Here is an 18,009-nt window from a genome sequence, read left to right as displayed (position 1 = left end):
TGTTTAGCAGATTCCATAGAAGACAGAGATGTCCCTGACATCTTACCTGATTTTAAGGCAAGGTGCCCATGAGAGAAAAATGAAAGAAAAATATGACCTGGTTGGTCATGAAGGTTGAGATACGTAATAAAATGTTCAGCCTTGTCTCTGCCAGCTTAGCTGCAGCCCCTGGCTGGCTCCCCTCCATCCATTGATCCATCCCAGTGCTGTTCTCTGGGCTAATGCGTTTGAAGCACCACCACCCCTCTGACCCACACACAGTGATTCTCGTACTGTCCTCCCCTCCAGGAGTGTGTCTGCCTCTGCCCTCACTGAGTGAGGCTGTTCTAGAAGTTCAGAAAGCAGTGAGGGCTGGAATGGTCAAGGTTTTGTTAGTAATACAACCCAACTGGCCCTGGGTGAGTAGTTAAGATTGTTTAGGTAAAGAGAAGCAAGAAAGAGAGAGAGGGGAAGGTGGGAAGGAGTTCAGGTAAGGAGAACAACATTTAGCACAAGGGCCCGAGGACATTCTAGTAACCAACCACCACAGAGTCTGTGCTGGGAAATGATTACGAGTTTAGTTCAACCAACGTATCAAGGGCAACATTCTGCTGGGCACCGAGTATACATCAGCAGATACGACACATTCCCTGTCTCCAGGAGTTGTTGTGTTACAGGGGGGCAGATGAGACTAGAATGTAAAGCCCTTAAGGACAAAGCTGAGTTAAGCTTAATTGTGAAAAGATAAGAGGAATCCATGTGGACTGTTGATCATGAGAGTGAGATGATTATGGTTAAAGCAGGGTTGGACCAAGATGACTGCCGAATAGGCTAGGGGAGGAACAAACGGTGCTGAAGCAGGTTAGATGGCTGTTAAGCAGACCTGAATTCTCACAGTGTGGTGGTGGGAATGGGGAGGAAGGGAATCAGGCCTTCATACCATGTTCCTCAAAGCTGACCGCCCATGCTGGCTTTTCTAGGAACATATTGCCCAGAAATCTTCTAGAGTGATGTATTCCCATCCCACCCTGAGCGGGACTCAAAGGTGTCCCCATGCAGTGACAGCCTTTCTGCTAAGAAGCTTCCACGGGAACTCTCCAAAGGTTTTCAATTTTTTATAGCCCATTCTCTTCCAAGGAGGGAAGATTGTTGAGTTTATTTCATGAAATCCACACTTTGAAGGTTTCCAGCATGATACAGGATTTAAACTGATGTCAAGTAGATATGTCCTTTTTCACCACAAGAAGTTAATTGCTGTTTTGCCTGAACTTCATCCCTAGTTTTCAAAATGAGATTCCTTTCTACCAACCCCATCCTCCAGTGATAAAGAGACTTAAAAGGCTTTACTTGATATTGGTCTTCTCACACAGAGTGTAACTGCAATGAACATACCAGCTCATGCCACTTTGACATGGCAGTCTTCTTGGCCACTGGAAACATCAGTGGAGGAGTGTGTGACAACTGTCAACACAACACAATGGGGCGCAGCTGTGAGCAGTGCAAACCGTTTTACTATCAGCACCCAGAGAGAGATGTCCGAGATCCTAACTTCTGTGAACGTAAGTGGGGAAAGGTCATGAGGTGGGACCTATTTGAGGTTACCTTTCAATTTGACTATCTAGTCTGATAGTTACCATCCCTCTGTTGGAAATTCATAATATGGGCATTAGACTTAGCCTTATTTTATCTGCTATATAGGATGCTAGAAGTGGAATTTACTTGGTAGTAAAGCCTTCTTTAGTCTATTTTCCTGACATTTGAAGGATGAAGGGAATATATGTATTTATACAAACGCACACTGTGTAACCTGGTGCTTTTCATTCTTGTTAGAATGTACCTGTGACCCAGCTGGTTCTCAAAATGGGGGAATCTGTGACAGTTACACTGATTTTTCTGCTGGCCTCATTGCTGGTCAGTGTCGGTGTAAATTATATGTGGAAGGAGAACATTGTGATATTTGCAAAGAAAGCTTCTATGGTTTAAGTGCTGAAGATCCATTTGGTTGTAAATGTAAGTACATTGGTTAAAAAGTTTGGGAGTTCCCATGTATGCATAAGTCCCATTCTACTTTGCAATTCTAAATCCAGACTCCTGCTTCAGACTCACTTGGTTTATGTTTCTTTACTTCGTTTTATCTCCAATAAAGCTTGTGCTTGCAATCCTCTGGGAACAATCCCTGGTGGGAATCCTTGTGACTCTGAGAGTGGTTACTGCTACTGTAAGCGCCTGGTGACAGGACAGCATTGTGACCAGTGTCTGGTGGGTAAATCTTAATTATACTGGGTGGGTAGTTTGTGAATATGACATGTTGTAATAGAGAATACCTTTACCTATTGTAGATTCTATCATCACCCTTGTATGTAAATGTTAAAAGACATGAATAGATACTTCTCAAAAGAGGAATTACTAAGGAATAGTTTTGACAAGCTGTTCACCATCACTGTTAGAATTGTAAAATAAAACCTCAGTGAAATACCATTTTTACAGACAAAATTAATAAAAGTTTTAAAAAATAGGAAGGCTGACTAGTGAAGACAAAATGAGGAGCTGGTACTTATATACTGCTGATAAAAATGCAAATTGGCTCATACTTTTTGAAAATTTGGGGATATGTATTAGTAGCCTATAGAAATAAACATACCCTTTGACCCAGTAACCACACTTCTGAGAATTGATCCTAATGAAAGAATCAGAAAATTAGACAAAGATGTATTTATCAGAGAACTCGTTGTATCTTTTTAAAAATTATATTTCAATTACAGTTGACATGCAATATTATATTAGTTTCAGGTGTACAACACATACCTAATGAAGTGATGACCCAGTAAATTATTGAATCTTTTATTAATTATAGCAAAAAACTTAGGAGGAACAGTGGGGGGAAATAAGTAAATTTTGGGGCTTCTATAAAGTGTCATATTTGGTTGTCACTGAAAATAGCAGCAACATGAGGAAATGCTTATGGTGGTATAAAAAACTCAGGCCTTGCTGGTTTGGCTCAGCAGTTAGAGCGATGGCTCATGGACTGAAGGGTCGTGGGTTAGATTCCCGGTCAAGGGCACGTCCCTGGGTTGCAGGTTTAATTCCAGGCCCCAGTCCAGGTCATGCATGAGGCAACCAATTAATGTGTCTCTTTCACATCAATGTTTTTTTCTCTCTCTCTCTCCCTCCTCCCTACCACTCAATCTAGAAAATAAATAGAGAAATACCTTCCGGGGAGGATAAGCAACAAAAATTAAAATAAGTAAATAAATAAATAAATAAACTCTGGATATGAGTAGTATCTTGCTTATGTAGTAAAAAAATTCATCAAAAAAAAAAAAAGAAAACAAAATCTTGCCCAGCCAGTGTGGCTCAGTAGTTGAGCGTGGACCCATACAACAAGAGGTCCCTGGTTTGATTTCTGGTCAGGGCACATGCCCAAGTTGTGGGCTCGATCCCCAATAGGGGGCATGCAGGGGGAAGCTAGTCTATGTTTCTCTCTTACATTGATGTTTATGTATCTTTCTCCCTTCCTCTCTCTCTAAAATCAATAAAGAAAAATATGTTTTAAAAAAAATCTGGAAGGAGATACACCAACAAGTTCACTATCCTAAATTCCAGGTGGAGTTCTTTTTAAAAATTATTCTATATCTTTTATAACATTTTTTGTGATTGCTTTTATAATGTGGGAGAAGAAATCTGGACCTAAACTACACTTGATCTTAGCCAAAAGGCCGAGAAGCGATTGGACCTAAACTATATTTATGATCGCTAAATATGCATATTGCATACATCCTGATAGATTCTTAAAGTAAATTTCTGGAAGTCTGATTTAAATGGTGAACCTACTTTTTATCTGCTCATTAGGAAATGCTGCTGATTAGGAAATGTGTATATGTTGAGGCACAAAGAGATCTTATCTTTTCCGCTATATAGATTCTGTCCCATTTCTTTTATTTCCAACTCCAGTGGTTTCAGGACTATGTAATCTCCCCTGTCAGTTGTGAAAATAATCTTTGCTTTTTAGGCTATGTTTCCACATAAACAAATCCTTGAAAAGCTTTCTTTATGGAGTTTATGACAGACTGAACTTAACAATTTAAAGGCCTGCCAAATATTTGTCAAAATTCTCTTACTGCCAGAAAATTGGCATCTTTGCTATCTTCTCATGGTGATTATTTGATGCAGGCTATTTGTATAGCAGAGAAACTACTCTGATCTGCCATTATCATGCGATTATGTGTAACCCTGTCTGACCCCAGTGACCTGCAGCTTGGGTTTCCTTATTTCAGAATACTTGTTCTCATTTCTTTTGTAGGCTTTCTTCTTTCATGTTGCAAATGAACATTTGGCAGAACAACCAAAACACGCCATAACTTGTTTCTTGCTGAGTCTATTGTGTAATTACAGGAACCCGTCTTTAGATATTTAATCTTTTGTTCTGCAGCCAGAGCATTGGGGCTTAAGCAATGACTTGGATGGATGTCGACCTTGTGACTGTGACCTTGGGGGAGCCTTAAACAATAGGTGAGTGGAGCTTCACTCGTACTTGGTGACCCAGGGAAGCCCTCATGATCTCTAGGAGAAGTGGCATTCTTTCTCTGAAGAAGATATTCAGAGTATGTTCACCTTTGGTTTGAATGCCTGATAGTCACTTTTACCTGTGGTCTCAGTGCTTTCAAAGATTTATTCATTTCATGAATTAGGTTTGAAATCTACTATGTTTATGGTTCTTGGTTTTAATGGTGGTGTTCCTTGTTTTTGTGCTTTCCCTTTACAGTATTTTTTAAATTGTGGAAACAATGTATGCCCATAGTTCTAAAAAATTCAAACTGTTCAGTCTGGCCGGTGTGGCTCAGTGGATTGAGCATCATCCCATGGACTGAGAGGTCCCAGTTCAATTCCTGGTCAGGGCACATGCCTGGGCTGCAGGCTCAATCCCCAGTAGGCATGTGCAGGAGGCAGCCAGTTGATGTTTCTCTCTCACATCAATGTTTCTATCTCTCTCTCCCTTCCTCTCTCTCTAAAAAAAATCAATAAAACCATATTTAAAAAAAAAAAATTCAACAGTTCAGACAGATGTCCTGCCCTTTTTCTCCCTAAATTTCACTATGTAGATGTGCCGTTAACCGTTTCTTTTATCTACGTAGAAATTAATAATAGTACTCAGAATGCCTGTTAAAAATTACAATTTTTTTCTCATTTCTTTTATTATTTTTTTATTATTTTATTGTTTTTGTTAATCCTCACCTGAGGGTGTTTTTTCCCATTGATTTTTAGACTGAGTGGGAGGGAGGGAGAAATGGGGAGAGAGAGAGAGAGAGAAACATAGATGTAAGAGAGACACGTTGATTGGTTGCTGCCCACACATGCTACAACTGGGGCTGAGGATTGAACCTGCAACCCAGGTATGTGTCCTTGACCAGAAATCGAACCCATAACCACTGAGCAACACAAACCAGGGCTCTTTACATTTCTTTTAAAATAACATGTTAGGTTTTATTTTTTAAAACAGACAAGTACAAAGGGGGGGGGGGAAGCCCATGATTTTTCACTTTACTTTACTGACATTTTTTGAAAATCAAAGTAATAGATGTTATGTACACAACTCCACAGCTTGCTTTTTTATCTAGAGATCTTTTTTTCACATCAGTGTGTATTCATCTACCCCCTTTTTGTTTTTCATCATGTGAAAGTGCTGTGACTTACTTCTTAACAGTCTTTTTGCTTTTTAAGAATGTTGCAGTGAACATCTTTATAGATATATTGTGATGAATGCTTATAGATATTATCTATAAATTAGGTTCCCAATGATGGAACTTTGAAGTCAAAGTGGATGTACTTTTTTTTATTTTAATAGAATGTCAGGTTGTTCCGCAGACAGATTGTACTAATTTATTTTTCTACCAACCAGTTATAAAAGTACCTTTTTCTCTATTCCTACCAGCAGCTGCTATCATCATTTTATATTTTACTAATTTATAAGATGAAAAATGAACTCCCATTTTGATTTGTGTAAAGAATTTTATTTTCTTCTTATGTTTTACTCAACTTCCAAGCCTATTAATGAAAATGACATATAATAAATTTTAGTTACTTAAATATGTTGGTATTCCTTGAATAGATGAGACATGAAGTTCTCTCTACCAGAAATAAACATAATACACAGTTGGCAAGACGTAAAATTTCTGGGAGTTTAATTAACCACTTTTGAGTCAAAGAGACTTTTGACTCAGAACCAGATGCAGAACATCTGATAAAGATAGTATAAGTGACTGCTGAGAGAACAGGCAGATGTTTCCTTGGCCCTGAACTTTCCCAGAGAGACCATGCTGAATTCATTGAGCAAGCTTTAAGTACTCAAAAATTGACTCTTTCACAAGATTATTTCTCAACACCGTAGTAGTCTGCTGGGAAGGAATGAGATTTTAGGCAACAATATCATGTTCTCTTTGGTCTCTGTATTTGGCTTTGTCCTATTCCAGATCGTGTAGTAAACTCACTACAGCATGTATGTAGTCCTCTGAAACTCCAGTATTCAAAGTCTGTTCTTCGAAAACCTCCAGAAGGGAAGAAGCAAGGATAATTCCATAGAAGCCAGAAAGAAAGACTAACTGCTTGTCTGCTTATGGAATCACTTCTCTGACTTTCCTTTGTGACTCCCAGAACACATACTGATTCCTTTAGTAATTCATTCCTCGGTTCAAAGCTGTCATCTCGAGTAGATGAAAATGGCATCTATAATTCTCCAAATTATGTCATAAACTCAGGAATGACCTATGTTCCTTTACCCTAAGTGGTGTATATTACTCACACTCCCTTCCTCTTCTCAATTCCACACACGTTTCCTGTCTCTGAGTCCACCCACACACAGCCCTGCGCTGCCCCATGTGTCTCTTGCAAAAATTTATAAAATTCAGAATGTGCTAATTAAGGGAGTTTGTAAAGCAAAATTTTTAGTGAAGATTTTAAGGCAGGTAATTTGATCTCTAACATGATGGATGAGACGCTGTCTTTTGGCATGATTGGGAAAAAACCTTTCAAGATGCCTCTAGTCCTCTGACTCTACAGTGTCTTGTAGTGATCCTTTCCCAAGTTTCCCCCACGAGGACTTTCTGTAGGACCCCTGTAGGAGTGGTCGAGGCCCAGTCTTCTGAAGCACCAATTCCAATTGGAGAATATTTGGTGTGTAGAAGATACTCAGGAAATACTTGCTAAATGAATGATTTGTTGCAACCATTATCAATATATTCTGTCTGCTAATATTCCTTTGCTTCCCCTTGGACACATAGTAGGTATTGATTAAATGTTAATTGAGTTAAAGAATTTGAGAAACAAGATTTTTTAAAAATACAAAAACTAAATATGGCCCTGGTCAGTTTGGCTCAGTGATTAGAGTGTTGGCCTGTGGACTGATGAGTTGCAGGTTTGATTCTGGTCAAGGGCACGTACCTCAGTTGTGGTTTGGCCCCGGCCCTGGTCGGTGTCATACGGGAGGCAACCGGTTGTGTCTCTTTCACATTGATTCGCTCTCTGTCTCTTTCTCTCTTCTTCCTCTCTTCCTCCTTCCCACTCTGTCTGAAGATAAATGGAAAAGGATCCTCGGGTGAGGATTAAAAAACAAAATCAAAAAACTATATACTTCTTAGGAGAGGCAGTCTCCAAATGTGATCCCAAACATTCGTCAGTTACTTTGGCCAGGGACAGAACGAAGTGTAAAAATCATGTGAAGTGGAAAAACATTTTAAATGCTTTGTGTAATGAGCCAAATGGATTTTTGTAAAACAATAAAAGCTTAGTAATCCATGTGTATTATGTTGACAGCTTATCTGAACTTTTTAATATTTTTAAGCGGTGCAATCTAATTATAATGTAAATAATATAACCCAAGCCAGGTTAATGACCAAAATGTGAGATTATTAACACCAGGAAGCACAGCTTCCAGGACCAACATTTGCTCAGCAAATATTTGTGGAGAGTATGTATGAGGAGTGTGGCCGATCTGAAAGCAAAGGGCAGGCACCAGAAAGAAGCATGAGTTATAGAGCCTGCTGGAAACCAGGCAGGCATTGTGACTTGATATAATAAAGAGAAACAATTGTGGGTGTTTGTGAAATGGTGAAAGCAGTGGTCTGGGAAGATTGGTTTGGCAGTGTAGACAGGATGGCCTGGTCAGGAGGAAAGAAGAGCTTACGAGGTTGGCTGGAAGGTTGGTAGAGGAACAGACATACATAGAATGTGACATACTGGACTAGGATGGTGGCAGTGACAATGAGCAGAAACTAAGTGAGAAACATCTTGAAATAAGACTTGGATATTGAGCCCTGGCTGGTTTGGCTCAGAGGTTGGAGCATCGGCCTGTGGAACAGAGAGTCGCGGGTTCGGTTCCCACTAGGGGCACGTACCATAAAAAAAAAAGACTTGGATGTTGAGGATAAAGGAAGGGAAAGGTTATGTCTCACCTACAACATCAGAAGAATTTTAAATCTGCTGACCAAAGTAGCAGAGCTGAATATAAGAAATCAGTGTGAGAGGCAAAAGTAGTTGGGGACAAGATGAATTAGAAATGACAGCTGAATTCAAAATGAATTAGAAATATCCCATTCATGGCTGGAAGTGTAAACCAAAGCCCAGCTGAATGAAAGCTAAAGCTGTAGGTGTGAGGGCCATCGGCACCAGGCAGATGAAGCCACAAGAGTGAGTTCACTGAAGGAGTAAGTGTTGAACTGGAGTCATGTCTACAGTGACATTTCAGGTCTGTGGACACAAAGAGGAGTGATTGTCAGGGCTGATGTTAAGGGAATTCCTTCCACCTGCTCAAATTCTCCCGAGCTGTTTCTTCCTGAGAATTGGGCTACAGGTCAAAGGCCACACCAGGAGTCTGCCCACTGTCTTTGTCCTCAGCTTTATTATATTGTTTACTTCCTAGTGATGGCATATGAAGAGCTACAGGTCAAAGGCCACACCAGGAGTCTGCCCACTGTCTTTGTCCTCAGCTTTATTATATTGTTTACTTTCTAGTGATGGCATATGAAGAATCAAATTGTTTTCTTTGGTGGTTCGTGTTTTGGACATTTGTTCTCTCAGTAAACATCGGGGGAGGAAATAAAGATTTTCTTTTGTCCATTTGATGTAATGTCTGATGCCTGGATTTTTAAAAATGGCCTTTGTTGGTGGACTGTGCCAAAAGAGAGCTAGGTCCTAATTGGAACAACTTTCTTCCTCTGGCAGTTGGCTAAGGGATGTTAAGTATCCATATTCCTGTTGGGGAAAATGACTCACATATGACTCACATGATATATGGAAGAAGACTTTATTTGGACTTAGGTACTTGGTTTAAAATGAACTTTAGGCTGAGAAAAAAAAAACAAACATAGTGTGGGAATGCGTTTAAAGTAACAATTTCAGCCCTGGCCAGTTTGGCTCACCGGTTGGAGCATCGGCCTACAGTCCAGAGAGACCCGGGTTAGGTTCCCGCTAAGGGCACATACATCGGTTGCAGTTTGTCCCCAGCCCTGGTTCGGTCATGCGGGTGGCAGCCACTCGATGTGTCCCTTTCACGTCGATGTTTCTCTCTCTCTGTCCCTCTCACTCTATCTGAACAAAATATCGAAAATAATGTCCTTAGGTGAGGATAAAAAAAAAAATTTTTTTTAAATTAACAACTTCAAACCACCTGCTTTTGATGAAGCACAAAGGAACACTTACAATTTGATTTTACCATGTACACAAAGTCATACTAAGGCAAAAGACTGATCTAGGCTGAGAGCAAAATGAATATATTGTTTATCCTGAGGCCTTTATCACCTAAAAGACTCACGACTAGTTTTAAAGTTTTATTATTATATTAAATCTCCTAGGCTTTTTCTATTTTTTTATTCAGAACTCCTAACCTTTATGCGTTCATTTGTTTAACCGTTATTTGAGTGTGGTCTGTGTGCAGAGCACTAGTCTGGTCCTGTGGTGGCTGACTGTGGTGACTAAGGCACAGCCCAGGCCCTCCGGAGTTTACAGTCCTGTAGGGGTTTAGGTAGGTCTGCCAATAATTGTACCACAATAGAGAAGGTGGTAAATGTCTTAACAGTGCAGATAAGCAAAAACTGAAGCCTCAGGAAGCACGACTTGAGAATGGTAGAGGGAGGGAACCAAATAATACTTCATGCAAGTTGAGCTACACTTTGAAAAATAAGTAGGATTTGAAGATATAAATCCTCAACTTTAACAAACACCTACTCCATGACAAGCTTTGTTGTAAATGTTGTGAATACATCGTTTCCTCTGCAGTGAGGTGGTGGCATGAAAGAGAAGGTGGTTCATTCTATGTAGTGGGGTGATGGTCAGGAAATGCCACAGCAGGCGTCATTGGTGAGCCAAATCTGGAAAGAAGGGTAGGTGAATCAGGTAGAAGGGCATTCCAGGCTGTAAGAACTACATAAGCAAAGGTAAAGGGTCCTGAATCACCCAGGACACTTGAGAAACTGTTCTTGATTCAGTATGGTTGGAGAGGTGAGGGGGAGATGAGGATGGAAAGGTAGAGAAGGGCCAGATTATAGCCAGGAACTGATAATGGTTAATGCGCCTTAGAAAGATTCATTTGGGCGGCTCTGGGGGTAGTGGTGCAGGTTGGGAAGTTGGAATACTGGCAACAAGGATACCAATTAGAAGGTTGTAAAGGTTTTCCCTGTGAGAGAAAGAAGAAAGGTGTGACATAGCTCATGGAAAGGGGAAGAGATGCACCAGATGCTAGGAGGTGAATTTGTAGAAGTTGGTTCCTGATTGATATGAAGATGGAATCCAGAGAATAATTTCCAGGTTTCTGAGTTGATTGAGTCAGTGGTAGTGGTGGTGGTGTCTCCCCTCTGTAGACAACATGGGAGGGATTGAATGCTGTCCTTTTGAGTGTGTTAGCCTCTGGGGTAGCTAAGTTAGAACTGTCTCCTTGTAGTTGGATATTTGGATCTAAGGCTCAGGAAAGGGGTTGCAGTTGAAAATAAGGCAAACAACCTAAGCAAAACAACAAAAACAAAAATATCCAAACAGGAACGTTTGTTGTATACACAGAAAACCCCAACATGATGTGAAGACCGGGCAAGGGCGATAAAAGTGAAAGACCAGAGGTCATGCAGAGATCTCAATGGCAGAGTTCAGGATTAATCATAGGCAATGTTTTTTGCAAGTACTTATTTCCAAAGGAAATAAGAAAACCCCACCTGAATATTTCACCCCATTTAATGTTCAGTGGGAAATGTACAGCCGCAGTGGGTCCCTCCATAAGAGGCAAACACTGCTGACCCGGCTCTGCTTCCTTCCAGCTGCTCCTCCGAGTCAGGCCAGTGCACGTGTCGACCCCACATGATTGGACGTCAGTGCAACGAAGTAGAGTCTGGCTACTATTTTACCACCTTGGATCACTACCTCTATGAAGCCGAAGAAGCCAGCTTGGGGCCTGTAAGTATGCGGTGCAAGTTGGTAGTGTTTGGGGAGCAGTATTTTGTCAGTGAGCCCAAAGTAAGGATCCGGACCATATCGATCCTTACCTATCCTTTAAATATGACTTGGGTACGGTCATATTTAAAGCTGAATAAGACTATAAGTCACAGGTACTGTGGGACATTCACTAATAAGACCTTTGGTGTTTTGGGGTATTTTTGTGTGTGTTTTTCTTCTTCCATTCTTCTTTCCACTTATGCTCCACAGTTCTGTTGATCTGCTATAATAAATACTCAGAGAGGATATTGTTTCCATTGCCAGTTGCTGTGTAATAAGTCATTCAAGACTTAGTGGTTTAGCCTTGGCCAATTTGGCTCAGCAGGTAGAGCATTGGCCCTTGGACCAAAGAGTCTCTGGTTTGATTTCAGTCAAGGGCACGTACTTTGGTTGTGGTTCAGTCCCCAGCCCTGGTTGGGGTCGTGCGGGAAGCAACCAGTCGATGTGTTTCTGTCACATTGATGTTTCTCCCTCTCTCTCTCTCACTCTTTCTCTCCCCATTCCTCCCTCCCACTGTATCTGAAGATAAGTGAAAAATATCTTTGGGTAAGATTAAAAAAAAAAAATATATATATATATATATATATATATATATATGGTAAAAAAACTTGGTGGCTTAGAAGTATGTCTGGCACTTCGACTTGGACCGCTGAAACTGCGAGTGGCTGGCGGGGCATTTTTGTCTGCGTGGCCTCTCCAAGCAGCTCTCTTGAATTTCCTCACAACATGATGGAGTCAGAACAGTGAGAAGGAAGAAGCAAAACCTATCCGGTCTCTTTAAGCCTGGGCTCAGGAGTCCCAGAAAGCCATTTTCTTGCCTTTTTTTTTGGTCACTTCATAAGTCTGGACCAGATTGGAGGGTGGAGTAATATAGGTCCTACCTTTTGATGGGGAAAGCCGCACACACACACATCCATACAGGGAATGAAGGATTTCATCTTTGGAGATGACTAATCACAGATATTATGTAACCCTGTGAACAAATGCAGATGGTTGCTTGAGTGAAGCCCCTCAACTTGATCAATTCTCAGTCTCAGTGACAGTCACAATGAGCTCATCAGTAGTGAACATTCATGACTATCATTTCTTCATTGTACTTGGAGCTTGAAATGAATGCCAATGAGAAAGACAGACAGAAATAAATTCACTACATATTGGACTAACGTAGGAAATGCCTCATCACTCCTAGCTTGCTTATAACAGCATATGAGATGTTCTCTTTCCTTCCTTTGTGCTCAGTCCCCTGGTTATATCACAGGTCTGTCCTAGGCCTTTAACTCCCATATCCAATATCCCAAGACTATCTTAATCACAAAACTAAAAAGAAACCGATTTGCTGTTTATGTATTAAAAACGTTTTACAGTCTACTGAGAAAATGTGACTACAAAAATAGGTATAATATATATAGTTCTGGACCATTGGGTGCCTTCAGATTACTTTGACTGTTACATTTACTTCAACTGCATTTCCAGTAAAGCATGAGGACTGTCTCCTTGTTCTCAGGAGGTCACCATAGTGGAGCGGCAGTACGTGCAGGACCGCATTCCTTCCTGGACTGGAGCGGGCTTCGTCCGAGTGCCGGAAGGGGCTTATTTGGAGTTTTTTATTGACAACATACCGTACTCCATGGAGTATGACATCCTAATTCGCTATGAGCCACAGGTAAACCCACGGTGAATTTTTGAGGGGGAGGGAGAGAATATTGATAGAGACATCTTTCTTCTAATGGACACTGTTTTTGTGAAATTTGGAGGTTGTGCTGGAACAGAGGAATGTCTCTGACTTTCTAGCCTCCATGGAAATGAAAAATGTACATTTTTTTAAAAATTCAATTTCAGGAACATTTAGCAATCTCTTGTTAGGCACATGACCTTGGTGGTGAATGGATTAAATCCTCTCCTTGCCCAAGTAAAGGCCCAAGGTAGAAAGTGTAAGAGCAGAAATGCAAACAGTGCTGGAAGGTGAGAGCTTCGCTCTAGCTGGGCAGGGCCAGGGGGCTGCCAAAATGTTTCACAGAATCAGATGTAGGCCTTGCTTTAAACATAGATGAAATTTGACACGAGGAAGTCAGGAATAGCATGAACAGAGGAGAAGAGAGTGTTTTGAGAATCATTTCACATAGCTAGATGTATGGGATATGGTTAGACACACTGTTAGGAAAAATGCTAGGACCAGTAAATGAACTTGGGCTCTGCATTGAGAGGAAGCTGTTGAAGGGTATTGAGCAGGGCATTGTCATGATCTGAGCTCTGTTTTAAGATGGATGGAAAGGGACATTGGGAAATGCAGAAGAGCAGTTGGGAAGCTGTTCCATTGTCTGGGTGAGAAGGGGTTAGGGCTAGAGCTGGGGAAATAGCAGAGGAAATAGTAAAGAGGGAAGAGAAACACAAGCAAGTGTTTTCCATTTAAACTTGGCAGAGGTCTTTATAAACAGGCAGCAGTGGGCCAGCGAAGATGGTCCTTCTGGTTGACTGTTTCTTATTCTAGTTACCAGACCGCTGGGAAAAAGCTGTTATCACAGTGCAGCGACCCGGGAAGATTCCAACTAGCAGCCGATGTGGTAACACAGTTCCTGATGATGACAACCAAGTGGTGTCCTTATCACCTGGCTCAAGGTCAGTGTGACAGTGGTTTGCAGCTCAGTAGAACTCATATGCAAATTTATTTTTAGTAATTTTTTTGTTGTTGTTATCTTGCCATGTGAGTTGTATAGTTACTACCATTTCAGAGCCAAACGCAAACACTGACTGTTGACTTGCTTCCTTCGGAATGAGCTGTGTAGCACTTTGATTGACTGATTGGATACTTAAAGGTTGACTTTTGTTCTCTTTTGATCTTGGGCAGGTACGTCGTCCTTCCACGCCCCGTGTGCTTTGAAAAAGGTGTGAACTACACAGTGAGGTTAGAGCTGCCCCAGTACACCTCCTCCGATAGCAGTGTGGAGAGTCCCTACACACTCATCGATTCAGTAAGTGCAAGGCTGTTTCTGACACCCGCAGAAAGTGTTCATCTGCTTCCCCAGAGGGTTTTGTGGAGGGGTAATGCTAAGAGGCTAGATAGAATCATCTTTTTACCTTCAAGGCTGCTTTGCTTATTTATTTTATTAAAACTCCACCTTCTGGCCCTGGCTGGAGTAGCTCAGTCGTTTGAGAGTCAACTTGGGCATTTACAGAAGGCAACCAGCCTATGTTTCTCTTTCACGTTTATGTCTGTTTGTCTGTCTGTCTCTCTTTTCCTTTCTCTCTATGCATGTCCTCAAGTGAGGATTTAAAAACAAACAAACAAAAACTCCACCCTCTAATTTCTTCTGAAAATATGAAATGTCTTAAAAATGACACTTTAAAACCATCACATTATGTAAGATCTATCTAAACTCTTTCTGGCAAAAATATTTTAAGAATGGCAAGGTTTATTAAATGAATCTAATATTTTATTTTCAAGAGTCAAAGACGTATTTTGGGTTTTTATGTGTTTACTTGCTTTAATTGAGGACACCACACACCAGCATAACACTTTGCTATTCTCATTTCTTCATAGCTTGTTCTCATGCCGTTCTGTAAATCACTGGACATTTTCACCGTGGGAGGTTCAGGAGATGGGTCCGTCACCAATAGTGCCTGGGAAACCTTTCAGAGATACCGATGTCTGGAGAACAGCAGAAGTGTTGTGAAAACGCCAATGACTGACATTTGCAGAAACATAATCTTTAGCATTTCTGCCCTGTTGCATCAGACAGGCTTGGGTAGGTATCACTGCTGCTTCTGCCCTTCTTTCTTGAGAGCCAAGAGTACACTTGGCGTCATGAAGTATGTTGGAAGGCATGCCCTGTCTTTCTGTTAGGAAATCAGCACAAAGAAAATAGTGTCTCAATGATAATTTCTCTTTATTTTTTTTTCTTAAAGAATATTTCAGTGATAGAGCGCCATTGCAGATGTAATCAGTATTCAAGAAAAACACAATAGGAGACTAGAGGGAAGTCCATGAAGTTGCAGCATTTCCATAGGCAGGGTGGGCAGTTGAGATGGAGTCAGAGCTGCACAGCTGAAATTTAGTTTTCCCTTTGAAATGTTGAACCAACTCCCAGAGGTCTCTGACTTTTGTCTTAAGGTCCTGTGATACTTAAGCTTTGAAGGCAATGGGAGAAAACCTTAATGGCCTCTTCCTAAAAAAAACTGCTTACATCTACCAACTCTGTCTCCTTTTGCTTCCCTCCTGCTCATCAGAGGGATGAGATTGTATTCCATAGGAATTTAAATAAGCCCAGGTAGTTAGTAACGAAGGATCAGGGAGAGCCCAAGGGAAGGGATGGGCCAAAGGGATGAGCCAGTTCAGAGCCAGGTGTGACAAGGTACCCTCATTTTTGGGGAGAGCAGCTGCTCTGTGTCACAGGTTCTGGCCTCTTTTTCCCTGCAGCTTGTGAGTGTGACCCTCAGGGCTCGTTAAGCTCCGTCTGTGACCCCAATGGAGGCCAGTGCCAGTGCCGGCCTAATGTGGTTGGAAGAACCTGCAACAGATGTGCTCCTGGAACCTTCGGCTTTGGCCCCAGTGGCTGCAAACGTAGGTTAATCAGAATTGTGATGTACTCATTCATATTACCTGAGAAATAGTGGTGTGTTACCATAGCTTCAAAAGGTAGTGCTTCACTCTGGAAATTGATCATGTGAGCCCATGAATATTCTGAGGGTGCTTAAATGAGGGGTGTGTTTGCATTTAATGAGTTTCTCAAGGTGGTTCCTTGGTTGCCTGTCTCTTCAGCTTGTGAGTGCCATCTGCAAGGCTCTGTCAATGCTTTCTGCGACCCCGTCACTGGCCAGTGCCACTGTTTCCAGGGGGTGAACGCCCGACAATGTGACCAGTGCTTACCTGGATTCTGGGGCTTCCCGAGTTGCCAGCCCTGCGAGTGCAATGGCCATGCCGATGACTGTGACTCAGTGACGGGGGAGTGCTTGAGCTGCCAGGACTATACCACAGGTCATAACTGTGAAAGGTACGTGGATGCAGCCTCTTGAAAGTCAAGAGGACGAGATCATTTTTGACTAAGCAAACAACATCTTAGAAAAACCACAGAGAATTCAGATGTTCTGGTGATTACTTTGAGTAAAAATTTTTCCTTTCAACCACAAAACTATGTTGTAAAAGACTACGAGGAAACAGTTATACAAGATTGAAAAGAAGAAATTAGTATATTGGTATCATCTTTTGTTTTCTGCATTAAGTTTTCTATTGTTCTTTTAATGGGAGATGGAAACTGAATTAGAGACAAAGAAACAGATGAGAAAATCTGATTAAAAGGGAAGCATAGCCCTGGCTCGTTTGGCTCAGTGGTAGAGTGTCATCCTGCGGTCCAGAAATACCCAGGTTCGGTTCCTGCTAAGGGCATGTGCCTTGGTTGCAGTTTGTCCCCAGCCCTGGTTGGGTCATGCGGGTGGCAACCGCTCAATGTGTCCCTTTCACATCGATGTTTTTTTCTCTCTCTTTCCCTCCCCACTCTGTCTGAACAAAAAATGGAAAAATGTCCTCGGGTGAGGATTAAAAAAAGAAAAAGGAAGCATAGCCAGCGTGGCTTAATGGTTGAGCATTGACTCATGCACCAGGAGGTTGCCGGTTCTATTCCTGGTCAGGGCACATGCCCAGGTTGTGGGCCTAATCCCTAGTGGAGGGGCATGCAGGAGGCAGCCGATCAGTGTTCTCTCTCATCGATGTTTCTATTTCTCTCTCCTTTTCCCTTCCTCTCTCTCTAAAATCAATAAAGAAATAAAATTTTTTAAGGGGGAGCACAGTAAACTATGGTGGTGTCCACATGCTGATTTGAAATCAGCACACTGTGTAACGTCTTTGTAAGAACATCTCATGAGAATGGCTTGGTTTATATTTCTGACTATTCTTGGATATTACTTGTAAAGCATTTCGATTTATTGCTAGACAATGAGAGAGGGTTTGGGAGGAGGAAAGATAGATAGTCCTAGTTTAGATGACAAAACTTGATTAAAGAATTTGGGATTCTGCTGTCTAGTTTGAGCCGATTTCTCATCATTCTTTTCCTCTTTCCAAGATAATTAGTATTAGTCCCATGAATTTGAAAAGAAGCTCTAGGCTCAGATTGTTTCTGAAGTAGGAAGTGAAGAGGGAGGCAGGAAATGAACACTCAATTTTGTCAAGATGTATTTGGATTTATTTCACCTAGAAAATTTTCTCATAAAGCAGTGTATGAAATTACTTCATCACCGCTAGTTCTCACACACGTGGTTAATTTCCTCTGAACAACTTTTTCCTTCTATTTCTTTATCCTCCCTGACTCTCATTTAAAAAAAAAAAAAAAATAGTACCTGTGTCTCAAAAAAGGAAAAAGAGAAACAAACTGAACTGAAAATCCTTAGACCAGAGTTCCAGGCCCAGTTCTGCTTCTCACTTGCTTTATTACCTTGGGTGAATTTTCTCACCTTTCCAAGTATCCAACTTTCTGTTAGTAGAATAACTAGATTGGATTAGATGATCTTCAAATTCTGTTAAGCTCTTATATCATAGGAAGTAAAAAAAGTAACCTAAACACCATTCATGTT

The 18,009-nt window shown here is 41.2% G+C and overlaps 1 protein-coding gene and 1 pseudogene across 1 annotated transcript in view; one reads left to right on the top strand and one right to left on the bottom strand.

Annotated features, from left to right (window-relative positions):
* Positions 1-18,009, top strand: part of LAMB1 (laminin subunit beta 1) — a 72,712-nt gene that overhangs the window by 20,178 nt on the left and 34,525 nt on the right. Inside the window, exons 9-19 of the mRNA XM_036247270.1 lie at positions 1,350-1,538; positions 1,810-1,989; positions 2,126-2,238; positions 4,409-4,488; positions 11,274-11,409; positions 12,953-13,111; positions 13,937-14,064; positions 14,294-14,417; positions 14,987-15,191; positions 15,863-16,006; positions 16,205-16,436. Coding sequence (XP_036103163.1) covers positions 1,350-1,538; positions 1,810-1,989; positions 2,126-2,238; positions 4,409-4,488; positions 11,274-11,409; positions 12,953-13,111; positions 13,937-14,064; positions 14,294-14,417; positions 14,987-15,191; positions 15,863-16,006; positions 16,205-16,436 — 1,690 coding nt within the window. The remainder of the gene's footprint in view (positions 1-1,349; positions 1,539-1,809; positions 1,990-2,125; positions 2,239-4,408; positions 4,489-11,273; positions 11,410-12,952; positions 13,112-13,936; positions 14,065-14,293; positions 14,418-14,986; positions 15,192-15,862; positions 16,007-16,204; positions 16,437-18,009) is intronic.
* LOC118620642 lies at positions 3,583-3,707 on the bottom strand (annotated as a pseudogene).

The sequence above is a fragment of the Molossus molossus genome, unplaced genomic scaffold (assembly GCF_014108415.1).
Source record: "Molossus molossus isolate mMolMol1 unplaced genomic scaffold, mMolMol1.p scaffold_m16_p_7, whole genome shotgun sequence".
Lineage (NCBI taxonomy): Eukaryota > Metazoa > Chordata > Mammalia > Chiroptera > Molossidae > Molossus > Molossus molossus.
This window is presented reverse-complemented; position numbering and strand designations above follow the sequence as displayed.